General features: G+C 35.1%; 1 protein-coding gene across 1 annotated transcript; it reads right to left on the minus strand.

Annotated features, from left to right (window-relative positions):
- Positions 1-11,649: 11,649 nt before the first annotated feature.
- Positions 11,650-21,869, minus strand: LOC128639508 (pulmonary surfactant-associated protein D). The gene is made up of 6 exons (XM_053691650.1): positions 21,813-21,869; positions 20,055-20,236; positions 19,032-19,130; positions 18,279-18,323; positions 16,119-16,199; positions 11,650-12,899 (listed from the first exon to the last, which is right to left on the minus strand). Exons 2-6 carry the CDS (start codon positions 20,218-20,220, stop codon positions 12,502-12,504), a joined length of 789 nt encoding a protein of 262 aa, XP_053547625.1. The 5' UTR covers positions 20,221-20,236; positions 21,813-21,869; the 3' UTR covers positions 11,650-12,501.
- Between the last annotated feature and the right edge of the window lie 214 nt (positions 21,870-22,083).

Genomic DNA, 22,083 nt, shown 5'->3' on the forward strand with positions numbered 1-22,083 from the left:
GGTACCTGGGTATTCCATTTAACTAATACAGTTGACACTATTGATCAAATATAACTAAGTATAATTATATAGACACCTGGTTAATCTATTTACCCACTAAGTGGATACTTTTCACTTTATAAACTCAGGTACATTGTTTCTAAGTCCTGAGTGGTCTTGCATCTAATACTTGTTACCTGAGACACAGGTTGTTATAGACCTGCACTGACCCTGTAGTCAGTAATCTGACACACACGCTTTATTTTTTGAGTCAGTTGAAAAAGCAGGCTATTCACTTGATAGATAATCAACCTTTGACTGTCCCTGGTGGCATCTCCATACATACTATACCGCCGCATCGATTTATTTTGACTATAGTCGGAGCTCAAGAGCAATTTTTAATTCTATTTTTCCTAATTTTATTTGTATACCCCAATAAAAGTTATATTTTAAATTTAGTTTAGTATTTGCTTCCCCACATTCCATCATTGGATCATCTGATCTAAAAGTAAAAATCTTACTATTCCTAAGTGACCTGGGAGTGCTAATTAAGTGTATTCTTTTTTCTTCCAGTACTAATGAGAAAACATTGGCCCATTCTTATGCAGGACCCACTCCTAAGGGATTCTATCAACGAGAAAGGACAGGTAGTGTTTAAGAGAAATATTAACATTAAGAATAAGATCAGTCCAAGTATGTTGAGACCTGCTGGTACGGATACATGGCTACAGAGACACACATATGGTTTTTATAAATGCGGTAGGAAAAGCTGCAAATGTTGCGCTCACCAAGACCCACAAAATAAGGCTTTTGGTGTTTCAAGGAGTGACAATGATTATAAAATTAAATACCTGATGACATGCAAGACTAGCTACGTGGTATATCTCCTGAGGTGCTCCTGCGATAAAATCTACGTAGGTCGTACAAAACGCCAAATAAAAACGAGATTCGGGGAGCACCTCAGGAATATAGAAAACGGATTAGATAGTCACGGGTTATCAGCACATTTTTTGGAGTGCCATAATAGGGATAGCTCAGGGCTTACTGTAGTTGCCATTGAACACATTAAGAACAGAGTGAGAGGAGGGGATCGCCTCCTTGAACTGAGAAAGCGGGAGACGTATTGGATCCATAGACTGGGGTCTATTGGTCCAGTTGGTCTGAACCGCGATATTGATTTAGCGGCTTTTTTGGACACTTAATATAGGTGTTTTAAATTCATAACAGGGTATATTGAGTTTTCTGTCATCTAATTAGAGTGGTAGGTTGTCTATCATATTCAGTTTTATAAATACACATTTATTTATAGATAAAATAAAAATGTTTTTATTTTTCTGCCTTATTAAGATATATAGGTTATTTTTAAATGGCTTTTAAGTGTATATCTTAGGTTTTAAATGCATGTTTCATTAAGTGCCATATATATTGTATTATATGTCTATAGAAATTTTAAATAGGTGTTTGCTAGTTTATGTATAAGCTGCAGTATTTGTATTGTACGGTCTTGTTAAGTTCACCTTTTTTTTTGATCTGTTATTATGGCTCTGTGTATGGAAGGTGTGTCTCTTATTGTGAGTTACCATTGGCCAATAGAGTTTAGAGCACCCCCTACATAAGACACGTCTGGATGCAAGATGGGCATTGCCTCTGACGAAGCTGGGAGGAGCCCAGCGAAACGCGCAAGGCCACGCCCATCTCATAGACGGAGGTTTCAGGTGAGCTGTGTGCAGCGGTGGATTTTAGAGCCGGCTTGTATTTCAGGATTCCCGCTGCCATGGTATTTACCTCCTCCTATTGCTGGATAACTGTGTGTTTGAGTTTATCACGGCCCATCTAGCTTTTGCATTTATATTCACTGTGACTGTGGAGATAACGCTACTAGTGCAACTAGTACGCTAAAAAGGGACATTTATACCCTGGACAGTCTAATATACACAGCAGGCTAAGTGTGTCACTCTCAGCGAACAAGAGCTGTTTTGATTACTCAGCATATACATTTTTGAATCGTTTTGCCTAGATTGGGACATCAAAATGAAGTGTTATTACATACCTCATATGTTTGAGGGTGAAGTTTGTAAGTGTACATCTTGATGTTTTTTATTGTATGAATAAAGTGGAATCTCTGTTTTAATCTGCACTTAGATCAGTGTGTTCTCCCTTGGCTGCGCTCCATCCCCCTTTCTGTTTCTACAGATTTTTTTAGACAAATCCTCATCTCACGGAGATCACACCAGTGATTGGAAGGGAGCTGCACGCCGAACACACACAAAATACAGGAACTCTCTAAAAGGGAAGTCAACAATATTTTTCTCTTTTTCAACACTGGGGAAAAAAAAACTTTTTCCTTTTATAAGGGGACTATATCTATGTGGTTCATTGAAAATCTCTATACTGCATTGCTATTGTTGTTTTACTATATAGGTGATTTTGTTTTATGACTTATTAGTATTAGCATATATTTTTCCATTGTGTTCTTATTGCATATTCACTCTAATTATTTTTCTTTTGTGGCGCTACCTTAATATTGTATTGTAATACAGTATTTATCTGTGTAAGGAAAAAGAAGATCTGCAACTCTGGCATAATTTGCCCCTAAATATTTCAGGAAGAGTAGTTTTGTTTAAAATGATCTCTTTTCCTAAAATTATTTATGTAATTCAGAATATTCCAATAATTCCTTAAAAGAAAGATCTTTGTCATTTTTATTCAACATTATCTCACTTTATATGGCAAGGAAGTAGACCTAGAATTGCTTTGAAAAGACTTGCACTTTCCGTTCTTCAACATACCCCTTGATAATCCTAACATGCCTGCTGCCTCCAAACTCCTATCCCTTTCCACCTCATTTGGCCTGTCCCAGTGGACAACATCTCAAACTCACTGTAAAGGCAACTCCATAGACCTGGTCATCACTAAACTCTGTGCTGTTTCCAACTTCCTTAACTTCCCCTTTCCTCTCTCTGACAACCATCTACTCACTTTCTCTCTTGCTCTACCTGCTACATCTTTGCAAGCCTCCCAAAAACTGCTACCTTACAGGAATTTAAATGACTTGGATCTCACAGACTTTTCCACTCAACTGAATCCTCTGCTCTCCAACATTTCATCCCTCTCTTGCCCAATCCTTGTGACTTTACAATATAATTTGCCACTAAAATCAACACTTGACAAAGCTGCACCCTCCACTGTTCGCCCTACATCAATCACTTGACAGCAATCGTGGCACACCAAACAGACCAGATATCTTCAGCAATGTTCACGGGCTGCTGAGCGGCAGTGGAGGAAAACACACACCTGTGCTGATTTCCGGCATTATAAATTCATCCTTAAGTCAGAATAATCATCATTTTTTAGGGGAAGGAAATCTGATACTAACAGACAGAAACGAACAACACAAAAGAAAAAATGTAACTCAAGACACAGAAGAGTCCCCAATTGTAAAAAGAAAAATCCCAGATGGAGTAGAGCAGGGTTAAAGATACAATGGAAGAAAAAACAGACCATACATAAACTAAAAGAACAACAAGCAATTGAATTAACCATAACCCCCTCTACCAGTGATCAGGAACATAAAGGGATATATAATTTGAGCAATACCAAACTGAATCCCAAAGACATTGAGGTACTATCATTAGGCCTATCATATGCTCCATCCAGAGGCTTGGACAAATTCCAGACCTATACACATGTAAAACAGCTAGTAAGGAAACTTACTTTAAAGATATTTTTTTGTAAATCTGCCTTGGAGAAATTATATCACCAACAAAACAACAATAGTAGCATCACTAACAAAAATATAGAAGATACTCTTTCGGCAAAGCCGACATATACAGATTTAAAACCTAAATCTATGTTTTTTCCAATTATACATAAAGGACCACAAATTGAGACATTTGAAAACATAGTGTGTGACGAAATAAAGAGATTGAATAGTACACACCTTAAGAAATTTCATCACAATATGACAAAAACGCAAATAGACACTATTAACAACTTGGAGAGAAATAAAGATATTATAGTTAAACCCGCCGACAAAGGCGGAGGTATTGTAATTTTAAAGGGACATTAAACCCAATTTTTTTCTTTCATGATTCAGATAGAGCATACCATTTAAAACAACTTTCTAATTTACTTCTATTATCTAATTTGCTTCATTCTCTTGATATGTCTTCCTGAAAAGCATTTCTAGATAGGCTCAGTAGCATCTGATTGGTGGCTGCTCATATTTGCCTCATGTGATTGGTTCACCCATGTGCATTGCTATTTCTTTAACAAAGGATATCTGAGGAATGAAGCAAATTGGAAAATAGAATTAAATTGAAAAGTTGTTTAAAATTGTATTCTCTGTCTGAATCATGAAACAATTTTTGGGGGTTTAATGTCCCTTTAAATAAAGAGGATTACAACACCGAATCCAATAGGATTTTAGGAGATTCAGACACATACAAAATTTTAGATAGAGACCCTACAGAGGTTTTTAAAAAAGATTTAGATTGCATGCTTTTGTCCGCAAAACAGAAAGGAATACTCAATAAACAAGAATATAGGTATATATCTACTACACATCCAAGAATACCTGTATTTTATTACCTCCCAAAGATACATAAAAGGTTGGTAAATCCACCTGGGAGGCCTACAATATCCGAATATATTGATAAAAGACTCCAAAAATATGTGAAGAATCTCCCATCCTATTTAAAAGACTCGACCGAGGTCCTAAATATATTGAACAATTTGGAATGGGAGGATGATTACATCCTAGCTACTTGTGACGTCACTGCTCTCTATACGAGTATTCCCCACGATTTGGGCATAGAAGCAGTTAGACATTTTTTGGAGAAAAATGGTGAAATGAGTCCAGATCAGAGAGAATTTATTTTGGATGGTATTCTTTACATCCTTACACATAACTATTTCCATGATAGAGGGAAGTTTTATAATCATATATGTGGAACAGCTATGGGGACCAGGTTTGTGCCTAGTTATGCTAACCTATACATGGGCAAATGGGAGGGCATATTTTGGGACTCCTGCCCAGCAGGTGCAGACCTGGTCCTCTACAAGAGATACATAGATGACATCCTGATAGTGTGGAAGGGATCCGTTGAGGACCTACAACACACCATAAATGTGATGAACACCAATATCATGAATTTGAACTTCACATATGAAGTAAGCAAAACAAACATCCACTTTCTAGATTTAAATATCACCATAGACGAAGGAAGGGTCTCAACCTCAACATACTTTAAAGAAGTTGACTGTAGTAATTACATTCACCAAACTAGTTGTCACCATCATAGATGGAAGTCAAACATCCCAAAAGGCCAACTTATGAGAATAAGAAAAAAATGTTCCGATACTATCAAATGGAAGGAACAATCGCAAATTCTCAAAGAGAGGTTTTTAGATAGGGGTTATGATGAGAACACTATAAATAAAACGATTCAGGAGGTTGAAGTAATGGAAAGAGAATTGATCCTGAAGTACAAAGAGAAAAAACAGGATGAGGGCCCAACAATACAGGTGCCTTTCATCACAGAATACAGTGAGAATAGATTTCTAATAGTAAAAATAATAAAAAAGCCCTGGCACTTTCTCAAAGAGGATAACATCATTGGGAAGAATTTAAATGAATCCCCCAAGTTTATTTATCAAAAAACTAGAAATCTCAAAACAATTATTGCACCTAGTATACCTATGACTTTTAAAAACAAACCAAAAGATGTCTTTGGTAAACAATTGAAGGGTTTCTTTCCATGTTATTCATGCAAAGCATGCAAGCATGGTAAAAAAACACATACATTCAGATCAATGGTTAAGAAAGAAACTTTCACTATGAAAGAGACCATAAGATGTCAAGATACAGGTGTTATATACCTGATTGAGTGCGGATGCGGACTCCAATATATAGGGCAGACATACAGGATACGTGAACACCTGCTCCAGATTAAATGGAAGAAGGAGGATTTCCCCCTATATAAGCACTTTAAAGAAACCCACAATAGTAGTAGTAAAAGTCTCAGGTACATGGGTATATGCAAACCAATGAAGAATTGGAGAGGGGGGGACTTTGAAAAGCAGCTCTTGAAAATGGAATCCAAATGGATTTTTAATTTAGACTTCACATTCCCTAAAGGTTTCAATAGCAGTGCAGAGATATTTCATCTGCTATGAAAATCCCTCAGAAATAATTCCCCCCTATATTAGAATCTATAGAGGTATCCTTTAAAGGATACTCTATAACTCGATAATAGTTGGTTCTCTCTGAAGTTGGATATCACTCACATACTCACATCTCCATCCTATCGCAGTAGTTGATCTCTGCATACTAATATATGGGACAACAATATAATAATTTATAACAATTTTGGATATATAATTGACTCTTTTATCTATTACTGTTTTTATATATATTGCTTTTATACATATTTCACATGTATTTGTTTTATTTTGGAGTTTTTTATTGCTGATTTTATTATTATGTAAGATGGTATATTTAGCTTTTCAGCTATATGGTATTTTAATTTGCCATTAGAAGGAAATACTCACCATTATGGAACCTGAGTTTGTGATTCATTTTATTTATTGACATCTTTGTGCTTCTACACCCATAAAGAATCACAATCTATTACGGCCGCCTAGTGTTACGTAATATGCCCAACCGGAAACCATTCCCCAAAACTGACCGCGTGGGTCCGGAAGTACAAGCACAGGATATGACGTCACTTCCGGTTGCGCAGTTCCCCCAGATATACGTCAATCGAGGATGGTTTCGGTTTGGGTAATAGAACATTGGAGGCGGAAGCAAACAGTTACTCGGTATCTCTTCCGGAGTTTGCACAAAACTTTTGGCGCAGCTATTAAGGTTTTGGCACGATATTTTAGAATCAGGAATTGGCTGGGTAACCCCATTTAAGGTATGACTCTTTCTAAGCCGGTATCCTTCTTGAGAAAGGTCCTGGTTAAGGACTGAAACGCGTAGACACTACTGATATCACAGCTCAGGTTTCATTGGTAAGCTATTATTTTTTTTGGATAGTAGCAATATTGCACTATGTTTGTCATTTCATTTTAGGACATTGAAAATTATTTCTTTTTGGGATTATAAAAGGATCATTTTATATCTTAAGAACAGCTACACGCATATAGTTTTTTCATTGATCCACTTTTTAGTGACACATTTTTTTCACATTTTTTAGGTGTACACCTGATTTTTGATCGAAGTATCTTTGCTCACATTTTTTATTTTTTTCATTCATTTTTTCATTCATTTTTTAATCCACATATATATTTTTTTTCACTCCTTCACATTTTTGTATCTCAATGGATTCTTTCTACACATATTAACTTGGACACACATTGGATATCAATTTGGGACATATACTTATTGGACTTTTTGGACTTTTATTTTGGACATATCATGGATTTTTAATGCATTTAGGATTTTGTGGGATATATTTTGTCTAGATAAGCATATCACCATTAATATTGTTTTTCTCACCATTTTTGATACTGCCATCAATGTGTAGCTTTCATTGTACAGCTTCCAATTGTATTAACCTTCATCTATTGTGATTTTAGAAGATTTACATAGATTTAGATGCTTTTTTTAACCATTGTGACTATTGTCTTTAAATTGCTTTTTAACTGTATTTTATGATGATGATCATGTCATATGTGTAAATTGGTTTTATGTTATTTGAATAAATATGTATACATTTTAAATACCATTTGATTCCACCTTCAGCTTATTATCCCCACTGAGGGGTTAATTTAGCGCTCCCCTATTGCATACTTGTTAATTCTCACAGACTTTTCCACTCCAACATTTCATCCCTCTCTTGCCCAATCCTTGTGGCTTTACAATATAATTTGGCACCAAAATCAACACAAAGCTGCACCCTCCACTGTTCACCCTACATCATTCACTTGACAGCAATCGTGGCACACCAAACAGACCAGATATCTTCAGCGATGTTCACGGGCTGCTGAGCGGCAGTGGAGGAAAACACGCACCCCACTAGCAACCTCACTGCTCAGATTATTGCTGATCACTTCAAAAATAAAATTGACAACATTAGAAAATATATCTGCACCTCACACTCCTCAATCCCTGCAATCATACCCACTCCTTCTATTAACAAAACTCTATGCTACTTCCCTCCCTCCTGTAACAGAGGAAGAAATCTCTGTACTCTTATCCTTGGCTCATCTCACAACCTGCCCACTTGACCCTATTCCTTCACAACTTCTTCCCTCTCTCTCTGCTTCACTAACCCCTACTCTACCTCATCTCTTTAACCAATCTCTCACCGCTAGCACATTTCCTGATACATTCAAGCATGCATCAATCATACCAATCCTAAAAAAGCCCTCGCTTGACCCCTCCACACCTTCTAACTATCGACTGTTCTCCTTACTTCCCTTTGCTTCAAAATTATTGGAAAGACTGGTCTATAATTGGCTAACTCAATTTCTCACAACTAACTCCTTACTTGAGCCACTACAATCTGGTTTCTGTCCTAAACACTCAACAGAAACCACTCTTGCTAAAGTAACAAATGACCTGTTATCAGCTAAAGCAAAAGGCCACTACTCCTTACTAATTCTTCTTGACCTATCTGCTGCTTTTGACACAGTTGACTATCCTCTCCTCCTAAAAATACTACATTAATTTGGCATCCGAGACACAGCCCTCTACTGGTTTGCCTCATATCTCTCAAAACGTTTTCAGTTTCCTTTAACAACATATCTTGTGATCTTATGCCTCTCTCAGTTGGAGTAATGCAAGGCTCTGTCTTGGGCCCCTTGCTTTTCTCTCTCTATACATCCTCCCTTGAAAAACCTATAGCCTCCTTTGGATTCCAGTACCACTTATATGCTGATGATACCCAAATCTATCTTTCCTCTCCTGATATCTCTCCCTCTTTACTCAACCAGATTTCCAACTACCTCTCTGCAATTTCCTCTTGGATGTCTTCACACTACCTCTAACTCAATCTGTCCAAAACTGAGCTGCTTCTTAATTCCCCCTTCTTCGAGACATCCAACACCTGACATTTCTCTGACAGTTGGAGGCTCTATTCTCAACATCTCACCCCAGGTCCACTGTCTTGGGGTCACACTAGACTCAGAACTCACATTCAGCCCACATATACAAATCCTGCCGTTCACACCAACGCAACATTTCAAGAATTCGTCCCTTCCTTACTCAAAAAAACGACAACAATACTTATTCATTCCCTCATTTTGTCACACATTGATTATTGAAATCTACACCTAAATGGCCTTCCAAAACACTGCCTCTCCTCCCTCCAATCTATTATGAATGTTTCTGCTAGACTCATCCACCTAAGTCGCCGATCTACATCATATGCTCTGCTCTGCCAGTCTCTACACTGGCTCCCCATACACCAGAAAACAATTTAAAGTATTAACCCTAACTTATAAAACACTCAACAGTCTAACTCCCAACTATATTTCCTCTCTCATTGCGAAATATTCCCCATCCTGTCCTCTTCGATAAACCTCTGACCTATGTCTCTCCGCTCCTGTTATCTCTACGTCCCACTCCCGCCTCCAAGACTTGGCACGTGCTGCTCCTGTCCTCTGGAACTCTCTACCCCGCTCTATAAGACTGTCTCCAACCTTTTATAGCTTTAGACACTCCTTGAAAACCCACCTATTCAGAGAGGCTTACCATCTCTCATCCTAACCAAAATAATACATGAACTTCCTGACTCACTCCTGCAACTATACCCAATGTGACAAGCTGCCCCAACCTTATGTCTGTGCACCCTAAACCTGTAGACTGTGAGATCTCCGAAGCAGGGCCCTCTTCCTCCTATACTAGATTTGTTTAGTTTTGTTATGTTTTGTATTTTATCACAAATCCTTGTCATTTCATACCCCTATCATTGTACCCAGTGCTACGGAATTTGGCGGCGCTATACAAATAAATTATAATAATAATAATCTTGAATTGTATAGTTTAGTCTCTCTGGGGGAATTTCTGGTGGGCTGGCTTGGGAATTCTTATTACTTTTCACAGTTAGAGCTTAAAGAAAATGTATTATACCCATACTCACCTATAGCCATTCTCCATTGTAATCCTAAAACCATTCCTAGATCAATTAAAAATCTAAAGTCGATATATAATCTTCTTTTAGCCTGGCACAAGATTTGTGCAATATTGGGCCTGAGCTACGTGACTTCTAATCATCAGATGAGTATGGGGAACCCTGATTTTATCTCAGGAATCTATACAAACGTATTTAAAAAATGGGCTATTTCCGGGCTTACTAAGTTAACCCAATTTGTAAATTTTGCTGTTAAAACAATCAAATCTTTTTCTGATCTGAAAGAAATGTACATTCTAGAAAACAAAGAATTTTTTTGCCTATCTTCATGGGTGGAATTGGTCTTGGGAAAATCTAGACTCATGGATTCAAATGGTTAACAATGGTCTTTTTTCTAAATCTCCCAGGTATAAAATTCTGTCTGAAAAGAGAGGAGATGACAATTTACTCAATATTGCTACTATGTGGCAATCTGTATTTTCAAATGTTAATACCAAAGATATCAAGCAGTCTATCAATACAATATATGAAACTACAGTATCTGCTTCCTGGAGAGAATCACATCTGAAATTACTATATATGACCTATTTCATCCCACACAAGGGATATAAGTGGCATAATCTAAATTTCAACAAATATCCTAAATGTAAATTATTAGGAGCTGACTTAATGCATATGTTGTGGAACTGCCCTAAAATAAAACGACTTTGGTTAATATTAGAATATTGGGTTAATACTGTTCTAAAGATAACCTCCTTCAACTTTTCCATTCGTGAAATAGTCTTTCTCTCCTCCTCCAACACAGACCTAAATTGTAATAAAGTCATTAATTCTCTTATTTTGTCCATAAGAAGCATTATTTTTCATAAGTGGAAAGATAAATTAGCACCTAAATTTGCACCAAAAAAACAATGTATTATAGAACAAAGAAACACAGATATTAATACAGTCACAAATAGTGTAATTTTTTGGAAAATAGTAATTTTTTTATCAAATCATTGACTAAGGAAGAACAAGATATTATCATATTTCCCTTACGAAAACACAGATTTAGTTCTTCTAGGAATCTTGTAGGCCCTATGGAATTGGTAAATGAGGGAGAGCAATATATATATTTTTTATATATATAATTTTTTTTTTCTCTTCTCTCTCCTTCTCTTTTCCTTTTCTTTTTCTTCTATATAAAGTCCCCAACAAAGGGAACGAGGTATAAGCTTAGAAGGACAGTGTTCAGTTTGCAATTTGTGTTTGATAGGGCATAAGGAGACTTTAAAAAGTATGCTGGTCTGATCATTTGTTTGTATGTAACTCTTTTCAAATTATTTGTAATGCCTATTATTTTGTGCTGTTTCTTCCGCATAACATCTGTCCGATTCATATATGATTGTATTCGCCTTTGTTGGATTTCAATAAAAGATATTTAAAAAAAAAAATAAATCTATGCTTCTATGCTTTTACATGCAGTTTTATACCCTTTTTAGGCCTGTACACCCTGTCCCTCTTTGTTTGAGATGGTGAAATAAATAAATAAAAGATAATGTGGTTTATTGTTAAAGCAGGAAAAGTCATGAAATGTTTATTTAGAAAATATTTTTGAATTAACATTTTTTACATTCAAGGTGAAAAATGAATATGAACGGAATACTGGATACTTTAGAGGCAGGAATATATCTGAGAAAAGTTTACTGACAATTTTGAATATACTTTCAGCTTCCACTTTTCCCCTTTCTGTTACATTACAGAGCTCTGTAAAATGTATAATATTATTTTTTTTAATCATTTTTATTTAAAAAGTTGCATCTTATACAGGGATATGACATTAGGGGCTGATAACATAAAATAAAATAAAGATGACAATTATATATATATTGATATTGGACTTGTGCATTCATTTCAGAACGAAAGAATACAAAGGATAATGATGAAAGTGAATTAATATTTCTGAATTTGGCAATATTCCTTTGTTTTCTTAAAAAAAATCTAAAATGTTTACCTACACACACTGGAGAGCGTGCTGACCCACTGTTCTTCACTCCAGAGCATGGCCCATGCTAACCGGAGGCTTAGCACGCTCTGCTCCCAGGGCATGCACTAACATGTGTGCTTAGCCTCCAGTTAGTGCGGCACCGCTCTAGAGTGAAGAGGAGCAGGTTAGCGTGCTCTTCCGCACGGTTAGGCAAATATTTTATGTACAGGTACATTTTTTTACTTGTACTTTTTAAACATTTACATTAGTTTAACGAAAATGAATGTAAATGTTTAACTAAAACTCAATACTCATTTCGTTTTAAATTAAATGAATACAGAATAGTGCAGCCAACTAATTTTCTAGGAAACAAATTTCCCCAAATGTTCGTTATGAAAATTTCGGATGAACCAAAACTTTTTGGACTGCACATCTCTAGTATTTATATATATTAGGGAGTATAGAAATGCTTCATCATGGAAATGTAAATTCACAGACTACTTGGTGGGTGGCATTACAGGTAATATCAATCCATTGCCCAGCTTCATATACTAGAATACAGTTTTCTCCGCTTCCCCCATTTGGTTCATGTTGGTACCAATTCTTATAGGTTATTGGCTTCCCATCAGGATACATAAAAACTCCTTCTTGCTTTATGTCATTAATCCCTAGGAAAAGCCTATGAGATGTCTTTGCTTTTACCACTTTTGCAACTTCATATATGGCAGAACTTTCTTCACTGCTTAGTGGCACAGGCAAAGTACCCCCATATTTCTCACAAATAGCTTTTGCTGTATGATAGTTAGCTTGTTTTGAACTTATTAGGTACATTTTTTGCCCGTTGTTTACTTCTGACATTTGGAATAAGACAACTGAGAAGAAAAAAAACATTAAAACAAATTAAGCATAGACATAAATATATGACTATTAGTAAGATAGCTGAACGTTAGATTATTGAGAATGTTTTGTATTCCAGTACTATGAGAAAACATGATATGGCATCTATGGTAATTTTTGCTTTGTTTTTAATACCATTCAAATCAAAAGGAAAAGCCATCATTTCAATAGGAAAAAAATTTAAATGAGCAAATTATAGCCACAAATTAGACATGGGAGTTCATATTATTTGCCTTTTTTCAAGATGCAAAACAAGCCTCTTCTTTAAAGATTAAAAAAAAAGTGATGGATTTGTGATTCTTGGTTCAATCAACAATTATGTAAGCTTTACATTTGTTCTTGGCTAGTCTTGACCCTATCAATATATATATATATATATATATTTTTTTTTATTATTATTTTTGTTCTGCTACTACTTTAACTTTATTTAAGGTTAAAGGTACATTAAACACTAAATAAATGCTAGATATGATGCATTCAAAGAATTAGTCTGAGACTAACATGCAGGTGTATTTTTTAAAGTTTCATTAGTTGTTTAAATATTGACAAAATAAGTATAACGTTTTAGTGTCTATAAAACAATAGGAGCTGCCATGTTGTAACTTAGGTTACCTTCTCTGCTGTGGCCCAAATGCTGCTATATGTAGCTGTTTCCGCACGAGCCTTCAGGCTCGCCGAAAACATAAATTAAGAAGCAGCAATCTTAAGACCGCAGCTCCTTAACTCGTCTGCCACCTCTGCGGAGGTGGACAGCAACCCGCCCGATCGCATACGATCGGGTTGATTGACACCCCTTGCTAGCGGCCTCGAATCTGCAGGAAGCGGCATTGCACATGCATTTCTCAAGGAATGCTTGTACAATGATAAATGCCGACAGTGTATGCTGAGGTACATTAACATATATGATATTGATTCATTAAAGCTCTATTCAGCGCTATTGTATAGGCTGTCTGCAGTCAGTGGCCATTCCATACATTTACATATGTATACATTCAAATAGCCAAGGGGATTTACAGGAAAAGTGAGATCAGGACCCCAACTTCTACAAATGGCTTGGAGCAATATATTCCTGTTAATATTTGTTTTTAAGTCCCATTTGCATTGTTGTGATTGTCATTAACAGTAATAACGCCTTCATTACTGAGATTTAAAACAGGATTGCTCAATTGGGCGTTCAAAAGCAACCTATTGCAATACAATTCCATCCTCACCACTGCTTAACCATCTGAATGCCATTTGTATCTTGGCATAATCGCTATACTGTCACTTTTTATTTTTACAGGTATTGGTTTTATAATATTTACATTTATTGATTGTAAAAGAACCATTTCTGGTTTCGTGTGATGTTAAAACAAGAAGAAGAATGTGGGTTTCTATTACATGGGGGAAGATTTATGTAAGTGTGGATGGACATGATACGACGTAGCGTATCATGTCCCCCGCACATCGATAAATGCCGACAGCATGCGCTGATGGCATTTATCATAGCACAAACAGTTCTAGTGAACTGCTTGTGCAATGCCGTCCTTTGCAGATTCACGGCCAATCGGCCGCTAACAGGGGGTGTCAATCAATCCGATCGTATAGGGTGTCAATCAGTCCTCAGAGCAGGTCGGACAAGTTATGGAGCAGCAGTCTTTAGATCGCTGCTTCATAACTGTTGTTTCCGGCTGTTTCTGGCGACAATTCAGCCCCATGGTCTCCATTGCAGCGTATTATCTGAATAGAAGATGCTCAAATGAGAGTTTGTCTTTAATAGGGGAAGTGAATTCAGATGTTTTATTTTCTATTGCTATTTTTATCTCTACTATTTTTTTCTATTTTTTCTGTTTTTTATATATATATTTATATTTTTCCAACATCACCATCATCATTTGGAAATTCACTTGAACACTACACAACCTTGAGGATTTATTGACATTATTAACACTGTTTTTCTTGTGTTGGACTTTCACTTGTGCTGGACTTTCACCACACTATATGGGATAATATCCCCAATCTGATTCATTGTTTGGTTTCTTAACTATCGTTGTTCATCCATTATCATTTATTTATGATTTATGATCTGATATCTACACATTGTCTATGATATATATTGTTCAAGATATATCCATATCACTTTATTTATTTATGGTTTATTCATATTTTCTTTTTTAATTTCATTCATTGTTGTACATGCTTTTTTTAACCTATTTTTTAACCTATTCGTATGTAATAAATTAGATAATTTATTCTCATCCTATCCAATAGTGTCCTACATCCTTAACCCAATCATCCTTACCTTTGCCTTTGGCGCTGTATACAACTCATGAGTCACTACTTGAATCACTGATATTGAGACCAGCTAGGAGGTCTCTGTATACTAGCTTGAGGTATACCATCTGGCGCTTGATCTAAATTATCTCCTTAATTCAATAGCCCTTTACTGTAACCTTAAGAGGTATGAATGGGCTATTGTATCAGTCAGTTTCGGGTTACCTCTCAGTGTCTATCCCAAAAACAAGTACTTAACACATGAAAAGGCCTTTTTGGAAACTTTGTTATTGAAAAGGCATACACAGCTGGAGGAGTGAAATGCTCAAACCCATCTTGCATTATGATCAATTTGAAAACTTGCCAACTAATTTCAAAAAAACATTTCAGGAGCAAATTGCTGTTAGATAATGATCAACCCCTATATTTAAATTAGTTTTAAATTAGTCTTCTTGTCACACTTTCAAATGTGTGGACCTTTTCCCCAATATAGCAGCAACAGCTGTCCATAGTGACAGTCAGTAAGAGCGACAGAACTTATATTACATTGTTAGTTTCAATTTAAGTATAAAGGGACATTAACCACTCAATACATTTTGTCCACTTCCCTCTAATCATGAGTAACAGCCATTTTGAAACCTTGGTTACACTGCAGGTATCTGACTGAGAGTTGCTGCACATGTACTAACATATAGGCACTGAAATGGTGTAAAAGGCAGATCCCAACATGGCAGCACCTATGACTAGAAGGGTAATAACCTTAATAATATGCCCTTAAACTTCTTTCTTTTAACAATTTTTAACATTTTTTTTTATCTGGCATGTCTAAATGTTGTTCTTTAATACGCATTATAGAACTTTTTTGTGAACAATGCCATTTTAACAAGTGCCTCAAGTGAAATATTAAGGATAAAGAAGTAACCACATTTTCTAAGACTTACTATTTTTTAGCATCGAGAGACGGTTTTCTAGAAGTGTCATTTTATTTTCCAAAGCAGCAATTTTTTGGAACCCTGCGACATCTGTAAAAACAAGAGTTTTTGAATGTTTAACAACAATTATATATATTGTGTACTAAACCTACATATACACACTTAGGACCTAATGACCAAAAGCTCTCCGCTCTGGCAAGATTTTCTAAAATGTCTCATCAGTATTTCAAGGTCCCTCAATTTTAGTAAGGTAAATTTTAGCTTGAGAACTGTTTATTTCGTTATTTACACAGACATCTAGGGCTCCATGTATGAAGCAGCGAGAGCAGCTCCGGAGCACTTGATAGGCAGGTTCACATATGCAAGCCTGCTTCCTGCAATGTAAGAAGCAGCAGTCATTAGACCGCTGCTTCTTACACCCTACGCCACCTCTGAGCTGGTGAGGGAAAATCACTGAAAACTTGCTCGCCCTCTGTGATTGACAACCCCTTCAGTCGTGCGATTGGTTGCACAAATTAAAGGGTGGGCATTACACACTGTAATGAGTGTGTAATGATACATATGGGCCAACGGATAAACAGATCCACTGCCCGTATGTAGCGAAGGCAGACGAACAGCTTCACAAGTTGAGAAGCTTTAAGCCTGCCTGTTAGTACATGGAACACTAGGTGTGATGAAGAGACACCTACATTACAATACAATGCTAATAAAAACCAAAGATTTTGCCTGATTTTTCTTCATGGTGGGGAGTTGTTGAACATCTGACCATTAGAAAGATGTATTTAGATGCTGGCATTTTATAATCAGTAGATTTGTGAAAGCATTAAGTCAGCTACAATCTGGAGAGCTTATTTATCAGTTCCCCTTCAAACAAATTCAGAAAAAAATGTTTTACAACTATAAATATTAATCCTCCCCTCTAGTCTATCAGACATATATTTTGCTTCCTTTGTTGCATCTAAAAAAGGACATTTTAATGTATGTTGGAGTTTATTGTTTTTCAAAAAAAGTCACATTCTTGAGCTGATTTTTCCCTGTTTTTATGCACTTGGGATATGTCACTGCTAACTAATAAAGTGATGAGAAATCTGCTTATCAGCCAGTGATAAATGAGGCATTAATGGATCATAAAAGTTCAAAATGGTGCAATGTGTTAGAGCATTTTAATATTGCACTTTTGCTTACATATAATGGTTTTCAACAGTTATACCTCAGCTACTGTCCAGCTGCAAGTTAAAAAAAGAAAAAAAAAATAGCCAATCAGCAGTAGTGAGGTCATGCTATGTTTTGCTGTTATCTCAAGAGATTTCACTGGATTCTTGTGAGAAACGTCCTTAAATTGAATAGGGAAATACCATGGCTGTGTCTGCACATGCCAGATGCATGCTCCCTGGCAAGTCCTGGGACTAGTATTCTGATTGGCTGCTTAAAGTCCCTTTACAATGGAGGGTGAATACTTAAGAGATTTTGAGGTAAATATCTTCCTTTTTTACATAGAGATGTTAAGGTGATATTTTCTAGTCAGCTTTTTCATATTCTGGTGCTTCAACATTTAGGTGTAATATCCCTTTAACAGTATCATCTACTACCATAGGAGTTTTAGGTGATGAGGTTTCACAAAAAATAGTGGATTTTAGCATTGTTTTATAAGAGTCCTTTAGGGGGATACCAATGCTGAGTGGGTGAGGTCATGACAGGATAAATGTTGGGTTTAGGAAGTACTGAGGTGGGGGGTTGGGTGAAATACAGGGCAAATAGTGGTTTAAGGCGGTGGGTCAGCTGTCTTAGGCTTTAAAGAGATAAACACTAGGATGTGAGTAGCTTTATTGTAGTGGCCTAAAGTCAAGCGAGAAAAATAATTTACTTTTGAGCATCCACATTTTGGGGTACCAACTTTGACTGTGCAGCTGGTTTGAGTCAGGATCAGCTGTATGGCAGTTTTTACAATGTAGCAACAGGAATATCCTATATTGAAGTAAGTACACATCTTGGCTCTCACTGACATTAGTTGCTGTTGATGCATTGGACTTGTTACAGGAATAGACCAAGACAGCCACTGTCATTTTGTTAGGAAAATTACAGTATGTTATCTTAAATCACCCTCCTAAAGCCATATAGTACAGCTACTTAGCAGGATTAGCTAACTTTCAAAAATGGGAAATAAGATACCTTGATCTCCTTTCTCTCCTTTTCCTCCATTTTCTCCAATAAATCCTGTAAAAAAAATACCAAAAGAAGCATAATTATAGTAAATCTTTAAATACGAGTAACATTTATACTATGCCATGAATATATATATATATATATATATATATATATATATATATATACTGTATATATATATATATATATATATATATATATATAGAGAGAGAGAGAGAGAGATACAGAGATACAGATAAAGATATATATAGATAGCTAGATGATAGAATAAATATATATATATATATATATATATATATAGATATATATAGTATACAGTTGTATGCAAAAGTTTAGGCACCCTTGACAATTTCCATGATTTTCATTTATAAATAATTGGATGTTTAATAATTGGGTCAAATAACTGAAGGACACAGTAATATTTCAGTAGTGAAATGAGGTTTATTGGATTAACAGAAAATGTGCAATATGCATCCAAACGAAATTAGACAGGTGCATAAATTTTGGCACCCTTGTCATTTTGTTGATTTGAATACCTGTAACTACCTAGCACTGATTGATAGGAACACACAACTGGTTTGGTGAGCCCATTAAGCCTTGAACGTCATAGACAGGTGCATCCAATCATGAGAAAAGGTATTTAAGGTGGCCAATTGCAAGTTAAAAATGCAAATAACTTTTCTGAAACTGCAAAATCTAAAACATTATGTTATCATTAAACTAATATCAGTGTTGTTTATTACTAGTCTTAAATATTACCTTTTTCACCTTGATTCCCTTTAGGCCCAACAGGTCCAGCTTTCCCAGGTGTTCCAATACTCCCTTTCTCCCCTCTAGCCCCCGTCTGTCCAGGTGAACCTAAAAATTTTTTTTTGATTATTTTTCAATTAAAGAATGTTGCTGATTATGGGATCAATCATAATGCTCTAGAAACATTTAACTAATGACTTTCAACAGAAAAGCACCATTAATAATGTCTATGGATATTTTTGTAGATATATAATTTGCTATTTTTTTCTAATGGCTTATGATCGACCCCTTTATTTATTAGTTTTCTTAATCTAATTGCATGTTGATACACATAGAAAGGACTATATCAATAGTAGTAAAAACCAGGAGCAGGACTTGGCAATTATTATTTCAGAGTATTTGAGATTTGAAAAACCTTATATTCAGATAAATGGAAACTGCTAAAAAGGGCTACTAACAGTTAAAACATAACACTGCAAAGGAAAGACTTCATAGCAATAATACGTGAAGCTCAGCAGACAAAAGGAGAGGTGATATATAAACATTAATCTATATTAAGGAGTAATAAAGCTAAGGCTGATAGCCTATTTTCACTTAACGAGCAACACCAAAACCCTGATGATGAGCTGGAGGGTGGTATGTTTAAGAGTTGGAGTGTTGTATGTTCAGGAGTAATTTCTGGATGCTCAACTTTACAGAAAGGATAAATGAATTATGTAATAAACTTTCAGTAGATGTAGTAAGCTCAAATGATTATAACGGAAATGCTATGCTAAAGATTAATTTAACTTACACTTTAGAAATAAGTACACAATAACTTGAAGGGCTTTATGGTTCTTATCTGCAACCAAGATCTATGTTTCTTTAGAAACAACATATAAGCAAAAACAGAACATTGGTTGACAGATTAACCATTTTTTTCACCCAAATTAGCGACTTTAGCATGTTATTGTATTTTCAACATGAGAATAATGGCACAATTTTCAGATTATATTTATAAAACACATTAACTCATTTGGTGTATCTTCTTACCTGGGTCTCCTTTCTGTCCATTTGATCCATCTCTCCCATCTCTGCCATTAAGACCAGGAAGCCCTTGTATCACAGAACACATAGGCTGTGTATCTGATAGAGCCTGATTAGGTAACAGCAGGGCATATACAGTAATGTGTAAAACCAAGATGAAAAAGTGAACCATAATGGATTGTGAAGACCTATAAAAGAAACATGTTGCTTGAATATCAATGCATTTGGGCAGGCTGCCATGTAGTCTGTTTAACAAATTGTGTTCCACATGTACAATAATAAAATAAATATTTACATATGTCAAGTAATTACATTTACATATAAAGCTGGATGATAAACTTGTTTGGCCTGTAGAATAATATAAATGATCTGGAAAATATTGATTTAAGAATATCTGAAATTTGGATCCGTTATCTATTAAATGTTGGTATTATTGACATTAGCAAATGCAATAAATTGGATGGGAATCATCAGTCAGTATTGTTAGTTTTACATGATTTTACATGATTTTCAATATGTGAGAAACTGAACACTTTAATTTAAAAGAATATTAACCACAGATAAAATAGTAATAAAAAGGAAACAAATACAAACAAAATGCAATGCACATTCTTTAACTGCTCTCTTAGTTAACTGTAGTTTTGTAAAACATTGTACATTAATATTTGACTATTCTGATTTTGTAGTTGACTTCCATGTAAAATAACATAATAAATATATAATATATATTTTTCACATGAAGGAAGGAAGGAAAGAAATATAAAATATATGTGCATTTTACTTAGGGTGTAAGTGAAACAATTATGTTACAGATGTTGGGAAAAAGTATTTTCTCTCAACCAGAACTGTAAAAGAAATACATAATGACTAATAAAGAAACATCACATTTCTAATTACACTTTTTTGTCAATAAGTATAGGTTAATGCATTTTTTGCTTTTCTATGTGTAGTTTTTTAAAAGGACACTAAAGTAAAAACATTTCTACAATGCATATGACTGAGCAATGATACATAATGCTAATAATTGATTAAAATTATGTTAAAAACATTTAAATCTATATACAGTATATTTAAACAAATTTTAAACATGGGTAGGGACAAATCCAACAAGTTATTTTGATGGTTGTGGGAAAGCTTTCAAAGTAAAGTAACTTTATTGAGAGCAGGACCATCCTGTTTAAACCAAAAAAACAAAACCCCAAAAACTTTAATAACTGTTGTTGCAAGAGAGAGAAAAATAAATAATTGAATAACACAAGACTTTGTTTATACAACACTTTATTACACATAATAAAGCTTGTGCCATGACAAATTTTTTTATTTTATCTTTTCAGTTTAGTTATAAAACATAAGGCTGTCATATCACCAACCTTAGCCTAATCTAAATAAAATTATTTCTAACACCTATAAGCTTTTCTTAAAATGTAAAGCACCTGTGTGCTAGCTGCTGATTGGTGGCTGCATATATATGTTCATTGTTCCAGTATGCACATTTGTAAAGGATATATATATATATATATATATATATATATAACTATTTTATATTAAATAATATGTCAACCAACAAATATAAAATTATTTATGCATATTTAGCTTCATATTATAATTTTTTTCTGACAATGCAAACAAGATCCACAGACAGTAGACTGTTTTCTATAAACTCAAAAGCAATGGTTTCACATAATAGTCTGGAGATTCAATAACTATTATTATTTTTTTTTAATGAAATTAAAACAAATTACAACCAATGCAGTATATACTCACTAAGTCTGAGTCAATCTGGGTGTTCTGTTCTGTTGAGAGCTGAGAGAACCAAATGAACCTTTTAACATTGTACCCTACGAAACCTCCTTTTATAGATGAGAATATCGATTACTTGAATATATCTCGATGAACTTTGGATACTTTTAAAGAGAATGTCCTGGATGTCATGTACATAAAGTGTTACCCTATTTATATGTTTAATGATAAATATATAGCTCAACTGCTTTATGTTAAAATCTTTGAGGATCATTGTAATTCAATAAGAAAAGCA

Source organism: Bombina bombina, chromosome 9 (assembly GCF_027579735.1).
Source record: "Bombina bombina isolate aBomBom1 chromosome 9, aBomBom1.pri, whole genome shotgun sequence".
Lineage (NCBI taxonomy): Eukaryota > Metazoa > Chordata > Amphibia > Anura > Bombinatoridae > Bombina > Bombina bombina.

Coding starts and splice junctions, on each gene's coding strand:
- LOC128639508 (XM_053691650.1), bottom strand. CDS start 20,220: ATGGTTCACTTTTTCATCTTGGTTTTACACATTACTGTATATGCCCTG. Junction 19,131..20,054: donor TGGACAGAAAGGAGACCCAG/GTAAGAAGATAC, acceptor AAAAATTTTTAG/GTTCACCTGGACAGACGGGG. Junction 16,200..18,278: donor AGGAGAGAAAGGAGATCAAG/GTATCTTATTTC, acceptor TTGTTTTTACAG/ATGTCGCAGGGTTCCAAAAA.